Source organism: Xiphophorus couchianus, chromosome 7, assembly GCF_001444195.1.
Source record: "Xiphophorus couchianus chromosome 7, X_couchianus-1.0, whole genome shotgun sequence".
Classification (NCBI taxonomy): domain Eukaryota; kingdom Metazoa; phylum Chordata; class Actinopteri; order Cyprinodontiformes; family Poeciliidae; genus Xiphophorus; species Xiphophorus couchianus.
In genome coordinates this window covers 371,446-388,680 of record NC_040234.1, presented here as the reverse complement: position 1 = coordinate 388,680, position 17,235 = coordinate 371,446, and the positions used below count along the sequence as shown (strand labels likewise).

General features: G+C 39.1%; 1 protein-coding gene across 3 annotated transcripts in view; it reads right to left on the bottom strand.

Annotated features, from left to right (window-relative positions):
* Positions 1–2,063: 2,063 nt before the first annotated feature.
* The window catches only part of ccdc93 (CCC complex scaffolding subunit CCDC93), a 43,206-nt gene continuing 28,034 nt past the window's right edge, over positions 2,064–17,235 (bottom strand). For all 3 annotated transcript variants that reach the window (XM_028022701.1, XM_028022702.1, XM_028022703.1), the window contains 13 exons: positions 15,998–16,084; positions 15,712–15,828; positions 14,579–14,641; positions 7,668–7,741; positions 7,390–7,471; positions 7,210–7,284; positions 7,034–7,105; positions 5,019–5,127; positions 4,836–4,918; positions 4,681–4,718; positions 4,445–4,529; positions 4,227–4,340; positions 2,064–2,592 (listed from right to left, as the gene is read on the bottom strand). In XM_028022701.1, coding sequence (XP_027878502.1) covers positions 2,536–2,592; positions 4,227–4,340; positions 4,445–4,529; positions 4,681–4,718; positions 4,836–4,918; positions 5,019–5,127; positions 7,034–7,105; positions 7,210–7,284; positions 7,390–7,471; positions 7,668–7,741; positions 14,579–14,641; positions 15,712–15,828; positions 15,998–16,084 — 1,056 coding nt within the window. In that variant the 3' untranslated portion in view covers positions 2,064–2,535. The remainder of the gene's footprint in view (positions 2,593–4,226; positions 4,341–4,444; positions 4,530–4,680; positions 4,719–4,835; positions 4,919–5,018; positions 5,128–7,033; positions 7,106–7,209; positions 7,285–7,389; positions 7,472–7,667; positions 7,742–14,578; positions 14,642–15,711; positions 15,829–15,997; positions 16,085–17,235) is intronic.

Genomic DNA, 17,235 nt, shown 5'->3' with positions numbered 1-17,235 from the left:
GATCCCCAACAATGGTCAATTTGTAGAAAGGATAGCTCCATTTAACAAATATCCTTAGTTGTTTTCCTTGATTAGACACTTCTTGTTCTTTCAAACAGAATTGGCCATTGAATGGCTGAACAATATTTCATTAAAATAAATTGAATTATGTAATTGTCACAGCCTGGCTCTGGCTGTGGCAGATAGGCCCTGCTTGTTTATGTTCAGAGGTGAGGTAGTGACCTAGTCCCAGTACTTGGATTGCACCCTACACCCCTCTATGAAGTGTGGCCTCAAAGTGCACATAAGGTTTTGAGTGCACAGGTTACAAAACCTGCAAAAATGTGATAATTAGGACAGTAAGTCCCTGTGTCGTAACTTGGACATAAAAAATGGTGTTAGGCATTTGTGCTGCTTAAAAATACAACAAAAAAACTTTGAAATGTACAGTAAAAGTATTTTTGCTTTCCACATTCATTGCTGGATATATTTGACTGTCCAAATGTGTTTTGTTATGACTTATTGAAAACAAAGGAAAATTTGATGTAATCACTCACGGTCAGTAGAATGAAAAAAATGTTCAATACTTTAATTTTGAAAACTTTTTTCTTTTTTTGTGACAGACACAACTTGCTCTGTTAGCATTGTCATATTTCTAAGATGGCAAAAAAATACACTGACATTGAATATAACAGTCAATTTGAGTAATTTAGAGACATAATTACATATTCAGCTGTCACTCGAAAAAAAACCAAACTCTCATGTGGCTAAAAGTTAGCTTTGTATAAAGTGAAGCTAATGTGCTAACAAATAAGGACAAACATATGGCATATGTAAACAACAAAACAGTACAAAGGTCTGATGCTACATTGTGAAAAGACTAATGAAACTAAAATTTCCTTCTAAAATAAACTAATTGTGACTTTATAAACCAAAAATGTCAGGAAATTTCTGGGAAACACCAACATCAAATTTCTTCCCCGCTAACCTGAAAAGAAAACATTTGTTTGAAAATCATGACGACATCTCTAAAGAAAATAGGAACCAAACAGCTTTCTATTCTACTCCAACAAAAAAATGTAAGATATTAATTTCATAATTATGTAAAGTTTTCCCTGTAATGATTTTCTGCAAAAGAAATTCTAATATCAATTCCAGCATTTTGTGACTGAGATTCTGAAACAATGCACCTTTTTTTCAATTGCAACTTCATTAATGTTTTTAGAAAGATTTTCAAAAGTGGCTATTGTACAAGAAATCTAATTCCATCTTTAAGTTTTAATATAATGAAATTAGGGATGAAGAGTTAAATTATATCAACAATCTAATGTTCAAGTTAAGTTTTTATTCACAAATACTGCTTTCTAAAAATCACCTCCATTTTTAAAGTTAAATAATTTGAGTGTTTAAATGTTGCAACATCACAAAAGTCCAATCTTTATACCAATATGTTAATAGCTTAGTTTAAGATTTGAAATTTGTCTTGCATTTGTAACATTTTGTTTTACTTTCCTTAGTTTGTGACTATCCCAGTTTATCATATTAAATTTCTTTATCACTAATATGTGCTGTGTCATAAACCTGTCCAATTCAATTTTGTTGAATTTTCTATGAAGATGGAAAAAAGAAACATTGCAATAAATCCGCCTTTTAACTCAAAACACCACTTGCAGCAATGCAAGTGGGTTATACTTCGCCAAAGTCCCTGAACAAAGGAAGAAGTGCGAGTATTGGGACAGGACCTATGACTAGATCAGTAGAAGGATGTTGAAGCTGGAGTCATGGGGCAAAAGGCCAAGAAGACCACAAAGGAGATTTATGGATGTGGTGATAGTTGGTGTAAAGGAAAAGGGCTGCAGAGAACAGGACTAAATGGAGACAGATGATTGCTGTAGCAACCCCTGAAGCGAAAAGCCTTAGAAGAAGAATATATTACATTAATGTCAGAATCATTACATGTTTATTGATTTAGATTTTTTTTTTTCCATTACTCACCTGGTGGAGATTTAAGTTCTGATTGTTCACATTCACAACCCATCGGCTGTTTATTTCATAGACTCATCATTAACCACTTTTACTCTTGATTATCAAGTTTTCCAATATTTTATTGTCAACATAAAATATTTTATCAACAGCTAGTTACAATAATGTAATTGTATTGCAACAATGGCTACAGCAGGATCTGAGGCACTAAAGCAGGAACAGACATGTCAAAGATCTTTTGTTGACTTTGGGAAAGCATACAGTATCAGGAATAGTGTTTACTTCAGTCTTGTTATAATACACCAATAGCTCGGACTAAACAGATATCACAAAGCATGTTGGTCATTTGTAATCTTTATGTTACAAAGGCCTCGATCCCATGAAAACGTTCTAAAGCCAAATGACACATTTATGGTAAAATCTGCTGTGATGGGCACCCATTAAGAAACTGGGTTTTTGGCCTGTGAAGCATAACTAAAATAACCATGTTCTGTGATCCCACACACTTCAATCAATGTATATCAAAGCTTCAAGCTTGCTTAAGAAAACACAGAGCCAGCAGGTAGAACAAAGTTAGGAAGCTCCTTTTGCTCTTAGTTTGGACAGCAGCATCTCATTTTTGCGGCACTCCTGGTGATAGAAAAAAAGAGATTATGTTAAACTCTAAACTTTATAAAACTTTGCACACCTGGAACTTTGATTAGCCCAAATTTCACTTTTTTCTTTCGTTTTTTGCTTTTCTTGAAGGAATACTCTAAGCAAATGCCTTAAAGTTTTAAAGGCATTTAAAGGGATGATTGAGATTTGTTCTGTATCCAGTTATTTATTCTTCTGTACAACAAGAAAAGCTGTTTGGATGCTCTAATTTGGTGAATCAATACAAAAAAATTCCAGTTTTGCAGTCTGCAAATGCATCAGTAAGAAGTATGTTTTTTGGTACGGTTTGTTGTGAGTTGAGTACACAACAAAGCATGCTTGGCAAATTCCTCAACCTGACCCCTATCATGTTTAAAGGACTGTCAATCCGCTACAAATGGCCATACCACAATGTTATCAATGCCAATATGAAGATATTGTGGTGACGTAAGCATGGAAGGGAATCCCAAACAGCTGACACGGCGCAACTGAGAGTCCGGTGGACAAATGATATGTGGAAACAGCATGAATGTTTATTCAGTATTTGGTGCAAGGAATATCAACAGAAATGATAATGAGAGGAACTGAAGCAAAACTTGTACTGCAGTAGATAAACTCAGTAACTTTTCAACGTTCATTAACCTGACGTAATATAATTATAGCGATAAGGTTATTCATTCAGTCAGGGCTTGATGCTGACGCCAGCTCACTTAAAATGAGACCACAAATGATCAGTATTCCTTTTACATCGTCATCCGTGTTTGATTATTCTAAATTCACGTATGGCATGTTGGGGTTTTACAGGATTTTCTTCTGGAATCGGGATGTTGGTGAGTGGAATCGGTTGGTGTGTGGTGTGTTGCTCCTGCCGTGTAGCTGGACACATGAACTGATCGAACCTGTTGCACTTTTATCAGCTTGTTTGTGGTCACAGAGGTTTGGGAAATCCGCCGACAATTCTTAAATCGTGCTGTGTGAACCAGACTTAAAACTCACAAGCTCTACTCTTCTCTTGTCTCGACCACCTACGCTCTCTGACTCTAGTCGCTATGGTAACATTTACACACCCCTTCAAAATAAGATATAGATGCGCCACAAAAACGAACATTTTACTTTCATGAAAATTTTTACTCAAGGTAACGATAAATTAATGGGAGCCCTGAGCTTGTTTCTCTACAACGAGACGGTCTATCTGGGAGACAATGACACCCAAAAGTGTTGCTTATGCATAGGGTGCTGGGTCTCTATGTGGTGAAGCAGTTTGAAGGCCGGTCACCGCATATTATTTAGAGCAGGCTTGGAATGTGGGAATCACCTACTGCTCCGGGATAAATCCATTCTCCTGTCTCTTCTCTGGGCCCTTTCCCTTCGCAAAGAAACTTTCCAAAGAATCTGATCTGTTTCTGACTCATTTTGCTGCTTGTGGCTCAATGTTGGCGCGCAAGATGTAACCGAGAGAATCTGGTTAAAGGATTTTCAAAATAAAAGATTCTCCAATACATAAAACAGAAATATTTTATTATTTCTTGTGCGGCCTGGTACCAATTGGTCCACGGACTGGTACCGGTCCGCTGCCCGGGGTTTGGGGACGACTGATTCAAAAGTTATTTAAAATAAGACTTTCTTACCTCTTTAAAATCTTTAACAGTCTTGAAGTAGAGCCTCTGCTTGTCAAGCAGCTCCAGGTATTCATCATTCAACTGATCTCTTCTCATTTTGTTTTCTTGTTTCTTCTTCTCCATCTGAAAAGGCAGACAGGTAGGAGAAGCATCTGTTAGAGATGCAGGCCAATAGATGGAGGTAATGTCTTACAACACCAATGACCCAGTTGCAGCGACACCTGTACCTTGATGCGACTCTGTTTGATCCCCTCCACTATCTGCTCCATCTGTCTGAGGAACTGATCCCTGGCAGCTGCAGATGACATAGCTCTGGAAGACAGCAGAGCCATTTAAAACGAAAGTTACAGATTAAAACCACAAACATCAATAACTAGGGATGATGAAAAACAAAAGCTGCACTTTTCTTTACATCAAAACTGTATATTACAATTTAATTTTTAACAAGATACTTTTTACTTACTGTTGAAAGTTGTCATGAATTGAATTCAGCAGATTTACCTAAATGAGATTATTATTCTTCAGTGATGTTTTAAACATGTTTACCAAATCACTGTTATAGGCGAAATTCAATTAGAGATTCAATTTTGGTGCCACAGTCTGCTGTGATTACCCTACCTCCTTCTCGAGATAGACCTTCTTATCATCTAAGGTGTTATAGAGAGTGAAGAACTGCTTGGTCTCTTTGTGGGTAGCAGAAACTGGAAGACAAGATTAATAAACATTTTACAGAGACAGGTCCACATGAAGAAATTATATAACACCATCTGTAACTATATCAGATATAGAAGAGGAATCCACCTTGGCTGTAGAGTTCAATAAATCTCTTCTGGTACTGGGTCAGCTCTGCCCGGCTAGGCACCTCATCGATCTTCCTCTGCAAGATTGCGATCTCACGGTTCCTGCGAGCCTGAGGAGAGCAAAAGCAGTCCTGTGGCAGTTGGTTGACAGAAAATATGTTTATAATTGTGTCTAAAGCTCGATTAAAGCTTAGTTGGGACAATGGTAATGAAGCTGGTTCGATCCCTGCTACGTGGATAAAGTGTCCTTGGCAAGACTCTTCATCCACCTTGCCTGCTGGTGGGGGTCAAAAGGCCCGGTCAGCACAGCAGCCTTGCAGGCAGCAGCTGTGGCTACTATCCAGTAGCTTGCCACCATCAGAGTGTGTGTGTGTGTGAATAACTAACTTTGGGGTCCTCTGGGCGCTGTTCAAGTACAAGCCATTTACCAAAGCCTTGACCCGTAACCAAAAGTAGAGCGGGGCGACTGTGGCTCTTTGGTAGAGTAGTCGTCTTGCGATCGGAAGGTTGTAGGTTCGATTCCAGCTTCCTCCTGCCACATGTCGATGTGCCTCTGGGCAAGGCACTTAACCCCAAATTGCCTACCGATCTGCGTATCGGTGTATAAATGTGTGCGTGTTTGTGAGTGCGACTGGGTGAATGTGATTCTAGTGTAAAGCGCTTTGAGTGGTCAAAATGACTGGAAAAGCGCTATATAAGTTCAGTCCATTTACCATTTAGATTGTACTTCCTCAAATCAGACTTGAAGGTCAGAAGTCCTGTTAATGTTTTGACATAATGCTGTCAACCAATCGTTCTCTCTCCCCTCTTAATTTTTTGAGTTTTATGTTTTTTAATTATCATTTAATTGCTCTTGTCCAACTAGATGCTCTGTAATTGTTGTTCGTGGGGGTCTCAATGTTCAATGTATGTATATTTCTAAAACTGCAAAAATAAAAACAGTTTAAAAAAATAACCCTACATCAGTTCATCTGTTTCTTCTTGTGCATTCTGCTCTGTCTTCTCAAACCTCCAGTCAGTCGAGGCAGATGGCCGCTTGTACTGAACCAGGTTCTGGTTCTGCTGGAGGATTCTTTCTGTTTGGGGAGTTTTTTTTTCTCACTGTCACTACATGCATGCTCTGTATGAGGGATTGCTGTAAAGTCAATGACAACGCAAGCGATTGTCACAACATGCTTGTCCAGGAGAAGTGAATGCTGCAGGTCATGACTATGTAATCTGCTGGATTTCCTTAGAGAGTTTTTAATCTACTTTGAACAATTATTTAAGCATAATATACTGTTTAATAACTAGGATCAATTGGAATGTACCCGTGATTGAATTTAAATTATTTTTTGTAATTGTATAACTATCCACTTAAGTCAGTAATTTAACAAATGGGTAAAATGTTGAAATAATGGTATGATCTAGCAAATCAAATAAAAAGCAACTCATTTAAATAGAAACATCACTGTGCATACTAAGCACCTCTACATTTTTGTAGAAAAGTGAAAGAAGGAAAAAAGTTTTTTCTCCATTCTTATCCAAACATGAAAATTATAAACAAAATTCCAAATTGCATAGCAACTCTCCTTACTGCATAAAGATGGCACACTTCACTTCTTGCTGCCTAGGTAAAGTGCTTCCTTCCACCTAAGCAACAGAGCGCTCCACTCCCCCACCAGCAGCAGGGTGCGCTCTACTAGCTGCAGTCTGCAGAGAGCATGCTCCTCTCTGTGCTGCCTTAGGAGGGCACGCCAGTCTCTTAAATTTTAACATACCATTAGCTGTGAATGTGATGTCATTTCAGTCTGATGCTTTAATGGTTTTTGTATTGACTCAAGGACTCCTGAGTGTCCTTTTCTGCTTGGACTACAATTAGACGGTGACTGAGTCTGTGATTGTGTTTTAATTTTTCACCTAGCTCAATGAGAAATTTTCCTTTGGGGACAATAATAAAGTGCTACTGGTGGTGAGAATGCTGCACTGTTTAGAGAGAGAACTCCAGTCTGTGTGTAATATTAGAGCAGTGGTTACCATGAGCAGGCGGACGTTTTGCAGCTTCTCTCTATCTGAATTGTACTGTTGGTCTATTAGCTGCCTCCTCTCCTGGGAAAAGAAAAGGTCCCATTTAAAACTCTGCATTGACATGGTTTTTGGAAATAAACATTCTAATTAATATACTACATATATTAGTGCAGCTGGACATGCACCTGCTCCTCCTCTGTGTCCTGTCCTGATGCTGACTTTAGCTCTTCAATGTTCTGCTGTAGACGGACCATCTCTTCCTGTATATAAAGCAGATTTTATTAAATAAAATCAAAACATAGTAAAGACCATTTTAAGATTGACGGGAAAGGAATCCCATCAAGACTGCTGGTTTATGTGCTCACTCTGCAGTGTGTCCGAAACTGCTGCTCTTGTTGCTTCAGGTTCTCATTCATCGTCACCAAAGCCCTGAGTTTCTCCATCAGACTGCCGACAAAAATTATATTACTTCTGCCACTAGTCAAGGGTCCTGAGTTCCAAACCTGCTATTAATTCAAGCCCGGCTCTGTCTTCCTGTGTGCGCATGTTCGCATTCCATTAAAAATCTGACCGCTGCTGCCAGTGATCAACTTTATGATGAGGTAACTGTATAGTTCTGTAAGATAAAAATAAGATGGCTCACCCACTGTCTGCTTGCTCCTCCATCTCTTCTAGTGTCTTCATCTCAGTCTCCAGTTTTATTGAGTGTTCTGTAGCCTTGGAACAGATATAAGGCAACATTTAGGTTTGTATTTTCAAAATTGGTGTTGGGGGGGGAAAAAAAATCTACCTAGACTGGGTACTTTAAGGTAGGTTAAAATTGCTGTATAACAATCAAGAGTAATTTGACCATCGAGCTTTACTAATTTTGAAGTACATTTGAGCATAGCCCAAAAGCTCATGCTGATCGTCAAGGCCCCATGGGACAAAACTGTTTATTATACTCTCACACAAACACAACCATTCCCTTGCATAATACAACAAACCGCTCTCACAAACACCATCAAACTCTCACATATATGATAAACTCTCATATATATGCCAACCTATACCGATAAATTCATACATTTATCATCAAGCTCTCTTTACATATGTTACTACCAGACAAAAAAAACTATTTGAAATAAACTTAATTACATAAACTCAAAATTTGAACTATATTTACAATAAAAAACAAAACTTATTGTAAGGTAGCGATGTATTTATTTTCAAACTATTTTATTCTTTAATGATCATTCTTGTTTTTAAAAGTTTTGCTTTGACTTTTGAGTTTGTTGTATTTCTAAATTAGTTTAAATTTATTCAAAAGATTTACAACCATTACCCCCATTTAAGTAGCTCTATGAATTTGACAACATAATAGTAAATGTGAGAATGAATGACAGAAACTGAGAAAGAAAATATCAGTAAATATAGGACAGTTTGATTGTGAATGTGAGAATTAATTCACAATCATTCTCAATGAGTATAGTGGTGTGTGTGAGAGTTTGACTGAAACAGGAGTTATCTTGAATTCTCATTTTCTGATTGGACGCCTGTAAGAAGGTGGGTTTTCGAGTATATTGAGATGCCAGGGCTTTAAGGGAGCAGAGCTTAAGTTACTCACGGAAGCAATGAGTTTTTTAAATAATATTGTAATATTGCGCTTCCAGAGTAGCATCAGCTGTATCTGAAATGTTAAATGCAAGCTGACGGCCAGCACTGGATGCCCCAGCTGCTGTCGCAGTTAATGCTGGAGTTGGCTTCCTGTTGCTGCTTCAGGAAATGGCTAACGGGAGATTCCACCTATTTTCTCACCATCTTATGCATCTTTAATGTGCTCTAGTTTCAAAACTACAAAACTTCAAACCTGGACTACATTATTCTTCACTAATAGCATAAGATGTTAAACCTAGCTTGTGAACCATAAAACTACTTCATTTGTAAAAGTTTATTAAAAGGCCATGTTAATTATTTTTTTGCGCCTAGACTCAAGGGCTGTCAAACTTTAGCATCACCACAACAGCAGATGTGTCTGATGCTGGCTCCAACTCACACATTTTGAAATGCCTTGCTGCTGAAATGTGCTATACAAATAAAATTTGATTGATTGATTGATATGTGGTGGCTGACCCTTGGAGGGCTAAAAGAGTGTGCTCATGTACGGTCTGTGTGTCTGGTACGGCAGCAGCACATCAGCGGAGAAGAAGGTGCTCCAGAGGGTTGTTAGGGCAGCAGAGAGAACCATAGGCTGCCCCCTCCCCACTATGGAACAGATTTACACTTCCAGGCTCCACAAGAAAGTTTTGGACATTTTAAATGACTCTTCACACCCTGGCCATGGTCTCTTCCAGCTGCTGCCATCAGGCAAGAGATACAGAGCAATAAAAACCAGGACAAATCGCCTAAAACACAGTTTTTACCCGATGGCAATCATGGCACTAAATTCAAAGGCATAAGAACTTCTGCTCTTGACACCACTTGTTAAAAATGTCAATTCTGTTGCGACACCTCCAGGCACTGCAACCATCTTCTGATGTCTATTTATTTCTCATTTTGTACTATTTGTTTCTTTATCTTTGTATATTATGTATATACACATAACCTGCATCTTAACTCAAGTCGAACAAATCTCAATCTCGTAATCTGTTGATGACAATGACAAATAAATCTTATCTTGTCTTATCTTATCTAAAAATCCAACCCTGAAAAAGTTTTCATTTTTCTCACCCCCACACAAGTCCTATTCAAGAATTGACTACTTCTTATTGGTCCGTAAACTCATGCATACTGTGGCTTCAGTTTGTTAAATATATGCATTTGCTGGGCGGAGATATTGTGCCAGAGGTTATCATATCATTAGATGCTCACAAAGCATTTGATAGAATTGAACATAGCTATTTGATGAAGGCTCTTGAGCATTTTGGGTTTGGGCCATCTTTCCGTGCATGGATAGAAATACTTTATAGATCTCCAGTGGCTGCAGTTCAGACAAATGATGTTGTGTCGGATTACTTTCCTTTTTTTCGTGGGATGAGACAGGGATGTCTTTTATCCCCGCTGCTGTTTAACATAGCTATAGAACCTCTTGCTATTGCACTTAGGAACAATCCAGGGGTGATGGGAATAAATACACTGCCTGGCCAAAAAAAAAAGTCACCACCAAAAAATGGTCACACTCTCTAATATTTTGTTGGACCGCCTTTAGCTTCGATTACAGCCCGCATTCGCTGTGGCATTGTTTCATTAAGCTTCTGCAGTGTCACAAGATTTATTTCCATCCAGTGTTGCATTAATCTTTCACCAAGATCTTGTATTAATGATGGGAGAGTCTGAACACTGTGCAAAGCCTTCTCCAGCACATCCCAAAGATTCTCAATGGGGTTAAGGTCTGGACTCTGTGGTCACCAATCCATGTGTGAAAAATATGTCTCATGCTCCCTGAACCACTCTTTCACAATGTGAGCCCCATGAATCCTGGCATTGTCATCTTGGAATATGCTCGTTCCATTTGGGAAGACAAAATCCATTGATGGAATAACCTGGTCATTCAGTATATTCAGGTAGTCAGCTGACCTCATTCTTTGGGCACACAATGTTGCTGAACCTAGACCTGACCAACTGCAGCAACCCCAGATCATAGCACTGCCCCCACAGGCTTGTACAGAAGGCACTAGGCATGATGGGTGCATCACTTCACCTGCCTCTCTTCTTACCCTGATGCGCCCATCACTCTGGAACAGGGTAAATCTGGACTCCTCAGACTACATGACCCTCTTCCATTCCTCCAGAGTCCAATCTTTATGCTCCCTAGCAAACTGAAGCCTTTTTTTCTGGTTAGCCTTACTGATTAGAGGTTTTCTTACGGCTACACAGCTGTTCAATCCCAACCCCTTGAGTTCCCTTCGCATTGTGCGTGTGGAAATGCTTTTGCGTTCACAATTAAACATACTCCTGAGTTCTGCTGTTGTTTTTCTTCGATTTGATTTGACCAAATGTTTAAGTAATCGCCGATCACGATCATTCAGGATTTTTTTCCGACCACATTTCTTCCTGGAAGACGATGGTTCCCCACCATCCTTCCAGTTTTTAATGACGTGTTGGACAGTTCTTAACCCAATTCTAGTAGTTTCTGCAATCTCCTTAGATGTTTTCTCTGCTTGATGCATGCCAATGATTTGACCCTTCTTAAACAGACTAACGTCTTTTCCACGACCACAGGATGTGTCTTTTGCCATGGTTGTTTAAGAAATGAGGAGTTACTCATTGCATCAGCTGGGGTTAAATAACTTGTTGCCAGCTGAAAGATAATCGCCTATGCAGTACTTATCCAATTGGAGGCTTGTACCTATTTGCTTAGTTAAATCCAGGTGGCGACTTTTTTTTAGGCCAGGCAGTGTAGAACGGGACAAATCCACACTGTGTCATTATGTGCAGATGACCTCCTCCTCTTTCTGGCTGACCCATGCAACTCCATTGCTAAAGCTATAAAGTGCATTGAAGAATTTGGTAGGATATCAGGATACTTGATTAACAGAGCAAAATGTCTTATTTTTCCTGTTATGATAAAGCCAACCAGTTGCCCCCAAACTCTCTTCCATTTACAGTGAGTTCTGAAAAATTTGCATATTTAGGAGTGAACATAACCAGAAATTATAAAAATCTATTCAAGCACAACTTTAATATTGCCTTCAATCAGTTAAGCAGGATATGGAGCGTTGGTCATCCCTTCCTCAGTCCCTGGAAGGAAGGATAAATTCAGTTAAAATGGTTGTAATGCCTAAATTGCTATTCCTTTTTCAGACAATTCCGATATTTATTCCTAAATCATTTTTAAAAAGTTAGAGAAGATAACTTCTATGTATATTTGGAACAGGAAGATTCCTCATATCAGAAAGGAGTTTTTGGAGAGGCGAAGGGTAGAGGGGGGACTGGCCATGCCTAATTATATGCACTTTGACTGGGCTGCTAATGTCTGTAAACTTTGTTTTTGGTTTAAGCCTGCAGAAAATGAAATGGTGCCCATTTGGTCACTGATGGAACAAAATCTTATAAATCTGGTTCACTGGCCTCAGTTGTTTGCTTGCCATTGCCATTAGATAAACGACTGATTACAAATAACCAAGTTACATTGGGGGTGATTAAGATCTGGGAACAGTTTAGGAATTTATACTGTTATAGAAGCTGCACACAGATTACTTTTCACTGTGTTAAAGTATCATTTTGTCAGTATTGTCCTATGAAAAGATATACTTGAATATCTGCAGAAATGCGATGGGTGTAGTCACTTTTGTGATACACTGTAACTACTGTGAGACCTGTTCAGGGATGGTCATCCTATTTCCTTTCAACAGCTGCAGCAATCATTTGGCCCACCTTCTTCCAACTTTTTTTTAGATATTTGCAGCTGTGGAGCTTTGTTAAAAATTCTTCTCATCAATGGTTCAGACTGCAGCATACAGATGGACTGATGAATGCCTGCAGTGGCAGTAGGCTTATCTGTACATCATCTATATGTATTAGACATGGCTTAATACAATTTAAGGTTTTTCATAGGCTCCATTTGTCAAACAGTAAACTTGCAAAGTTGTTCCCAGGGTCAGACAAGGCTTGCCCAAGATGTAAAAGTGAGAAAGGGACACTTGGTCATATGTTCTGGGAATGACCAAAAACTGCAGGCCTTCTGGACAAATGTGTAATGTGTTTAGGTTCCTATCTGAGTCGTTGAATATCAATATTCCCCCAAACTCTCTCACGGCAATATTTGGGGTTGTTCCTCCGATATGCGGTGTGTCCACCTGGCAAGCTTCAGCTGTAGCCTTTTCCACATTGATTGCCCTTTGACTCATAATCCTATCATGGAAAAAAAGAGACACCCCTTTCCCATAAACGATGGATTGAGGACTTGCTTTCCAATCTCAAAGCTGAATAACAGAGGCATGTTGTGCATGGTTCTGCCCACACATTTTACAAAATATGTCAATCAATCTTGTGGCATAGAGAGACTCCCAGTCAATTCAGTATAAAGTCAACTAAAATTTGAGGGGGGTTTTCTTTTGTTTCGTTTGTTTCTCTGTCTATGTAATAGATGTGTGGATTTGAATGTGTTGGTTGGTTTTATTTTGCTGAAAATCCAATAAAAATATTAAAATAAAAAGGTAAATGTTGATGAATACAACAGAAGATTATTTAAATGTAACAGAAATTGACATCGATTTTTCAAAGTAATTTAATTTACACCTTTTCTTCATTAACTAATGAATTACAGCTCCTTTTATTTTGTAATTATTATGTCTTGTAATGCTGTTACATGTAACTACTTACTCCCCATGCCTTTATAGGACAGACTACCCTGCCCAAAAGAGGAGGAGGGAGTTGCAGTTTTTAATCCAAAACAACTTTCCCATAAATCTGTTTCTACGAAGTTAAAAAGACAAAAGTCTTATAAAATTCTTTTAAAGTTTTAATCTTGAGGTCTCCAAATCAATGCGCCTAATTATCCTTAGTTGTTACTGACCCCCCTCAACCACAGGTGAGACTCTAGCAATATTAATGTAGCTCTTAGTAAAAATAAATTATAATGAAATTGAAAGGAAACTTAAACTAAACTGGTTGCAGCCAGTGTCTGATGGCTTGATGTCAATCTGACAAGACCAAAAGACAAGTACTTCAACAAATCAGTTCTGACAAACTGATTTGTCAAATTTTGACAAATATAAATATATCTCATAAATATACACCTGCCTTTAGATTTTTTGATGAGTTTCCTTCTGTTTGGAAATCTGCTTTTGTTGTCTTGTTATTTAAAGAGGAAAGCTTACACACCTTACAGAAGGAGGATCTTTTCAAGATTTAGCAAAAAAGTGTTTCCCAGAGATCAATTTTGTGGCCCCATCTTAATTCTTTTATATTTCCATTCAAATCTACAGTATTTCAACACATGGACTGCCTAAAACAATGTCATTGGCAGGCATTTGTTTTTCCCTCTTATTTAAATACAAGTGGCTTGTGAAGGTTACTGTAATGTACCCTAATTAACATGTCTGCTCTCATTAGGTAGTGAAATGCAAGCAGTTTTCACACAAAGCCCTTAAACATTCAGGAGGCTCTTCTGATTCCGTTAGTGAGAAGCTGGTTGTCCAAGAAACTTGTTATGAATCTTTCAAACTTGAGAACTAGAATGCAAGTGTTGAAGAAATTTAAGAGGTGCTTCTCACTGAGGAGTAGCTTGGCCAAAATATACCAGGAAAAAACAACAAGCTCCACAGCAGCATTTAATTTCCACTGAAATTTTGTTTCTGTTCAAATAAAACACTGTCAACTTTAAGTTGAAATTATGATCCATTTCTGACCATGACACTAAACATGGCTGCATCTTGTATAAAACACACAGCTGCAATAATATATATTGTTTCACAATAAGTCAGTCGCTGTTGGAAACCAATTGTTACAAAACAAATAAAGACATCTATCTGTAGTTACCCTGGGCACTCGTAGCAATAATCAGTTATCACTATTAATACACAGACAACATAAATAGAGATATCTGGATAAAAAATGCCCAGGAGTAGTTACCTCCAGCAGACTCCTCTTCGCTTCTTCATTGCAGGCTTTCTCCTCTGCATGCTTTACTTTGAGCTGTCAGGACAGAAAACATGTGAGTTCAGGTTCTTATGCAATCTGCTCTCTACATCTCTACACAAGGGGAAAGACTTATGTAGTATGTAGAAAAGGATAAAGTTGTTGGGAGAAAAAAAGAGACTGTAGAACTTAAAATATATCAGCATAAAGTGCACTTCATACTTAACCCTTTCATGCATAGTGGTCACTACAGTGGACAGCTATCTAAAAGCCATTTTCTTGTGCTTCCTGTGGATTTTATTGTTATAAATGCACACAGACCACTGAAGTGGACACTAATGTATCATAAAATATACCATCAACTACTGGCCATCAGCTGCAAATGCAAGAAATTATTATTGTTAAATACAATATGGCCGACAGACAAAAAAGCATGAGAACCGACCCGGTCCCTCCTTCTACTGTAGACGACTCTTGCAAGTAAAAAAAATATTGTGACATCAGATAACCCCTAAGGAACAATACTACTGATGTATTTTTCAAATAACAACTTTGTATTTGGACAAAATTACAATTGATCACATAAAAATAAAAAATATATATATTTTTGCAAAAAAAAAAAAAATTCCTACCTTTTTTTATGTCTTAAGAAAAAAAAATTTAAAAATGGAAAAATAATTCTGACACAAAGGATCATAATTCATGCATGAAAGGGTTAAATATCGAGCAGAGTTTGCAACTGATTCTGTGAACTCAGTTGAATAAAACTTCTAATAAAGCTTTCACCTAATAGTACAAATTTTCAAACCCAAATAGATAAAGTTGTGTAGCCCAGAGGTTAGAGCGGCGCCAACCCAGCCATCCCGACTTCCACTACCATTCTCGGTTCCTTCGCCACGTGACTTTCCCTTCCTGTCAAATTACTGTTAGATAAAGACCACTAATTGTTTTCTGTTTTTTATTTTTAAAGGTGCCAGGCTCTAGTTTACAGTGACGCAAAGACTCAGCAGAAAGATGGTGTAAACCTGTGTTCTTTGTGAGCAGGTTGCAATAATTTCCCTGGCTAGCATCTACATCAGAGCGAAAAAGACAGTTTACATTTGAAATGACAGGAAGGCAGCACTGACCTCCTTCAACTGCTCGGCTTTTTGTTGGATCTGTTTGTCCAGTGAGGCGACGGCCCGGCGGTGCTGTTGTACTGGACCGTAGCGTTCTGACCGCTCCTCTGAAGAACGTTTCAACTGCTGCAAAGTGATACACAGAAAGACGAAATATGAGCACAAAGCTCAACTCCATAATCACAAAATATGGCCATGTCCTACATTGTTGCTTCTTATTCCATAGAGCCGGTGATCTTCCAGAATAGAAACAAAATGCTGGCTGTGTGCAGCATGAGTATAAAGTTTTGCTGACCTTTCCAGCGTACTCCGAGGCTATCAGTTTGATCTCCTCAGATTGGAGTCCAACTATCTGACCCACAGCACTTGCAGTCAGCTTCCCCTGCACCAAAACAAACACAAAGCACAGCAATTCATCCAAGTAACAATTTCAAACTGATTTGATGAAAGATTTGATCTGCTTAAAACTTTCTAACCGCAGCTGAATACACATTCTATTTGGTTGTGGAGGATATTGTCATATTAGATAGTAAAGAATTTAAATGTCTAAACAGAATATTTTGCACAGAAGCATAAGCCAGTTTTTGCAAGGCACTTCTAACAAGTCTTAGTGCTGTTCAGCTTACAAACTAAATTAAATGTTTTGAGAAAGACAAAATATCCAGAGTTATAACTAGAGAAATTTCAGCCTGAATACTCCCTCACGTATATCTTCAAGGTTTCTGGTTTTACATACAGAAAATATCAAAGAAAATTAATTTTGCTGTTAGAACCTTGTGATATATATTTTGCCATATCACCCATCCATCCATCCATCCATCTTCTTCCGCTTATCCGAGGTCGGGTCGCGGGGGTAGCAGCTTCAGAAGGGAGGCCCAGACTTCCCTCTCCCCAGCCACTTCTTCCAGCTCCTCCGGGGGAATCCCGAGGCGTTCCCAGGCCAGCCGAGAGACATAGTCCCTCCAGCGTGTCCTGGGTCTTCCCCGGGGCCTCCTCCCGGTGGGACGTGCCCGGAACACCTCACCAGGGAGGCGTCCAGGAGGCATCCTGACCAGATGCCCAAGCCACCTCAACTGGCTCCTCTCGATGTGAAGGAGCAGCGGCTCTACTCTGAGTCCCTCCCGGATGACTGAGCTTCTCACCCTATCTCTAAGGGAGAGCCCAGCCACCCTACGGAGAAAACCCATTTCGGCCGCTTGTATCCGCGATCTCGTTCTTTCGGTCATGACCCAAAGCTCATGACCATAGATGAGGGTGGGAACGTAGATCGACCGGTAAATCGAGAGCTTCGCTTTTTGGCTCAGCTCTCTCTTCACCACGACGGACCGGTACAGCGCCCGCTTGACAGCAGACGCTGCGCCAATCCGCCTGTCGATCTCCCGCTCCCTTCTTCCCCCATTCGTGAACAAGATCCCGAGATACTTAAACTCCTCCACTTGGGGCAGGACACCCCCCCTGACCCGGAGAAGGCACTCTACCCTTTTCCGGCTCAAGACCATGGCCTCGGATTTGGAGGCACTGATCCCCATCCCG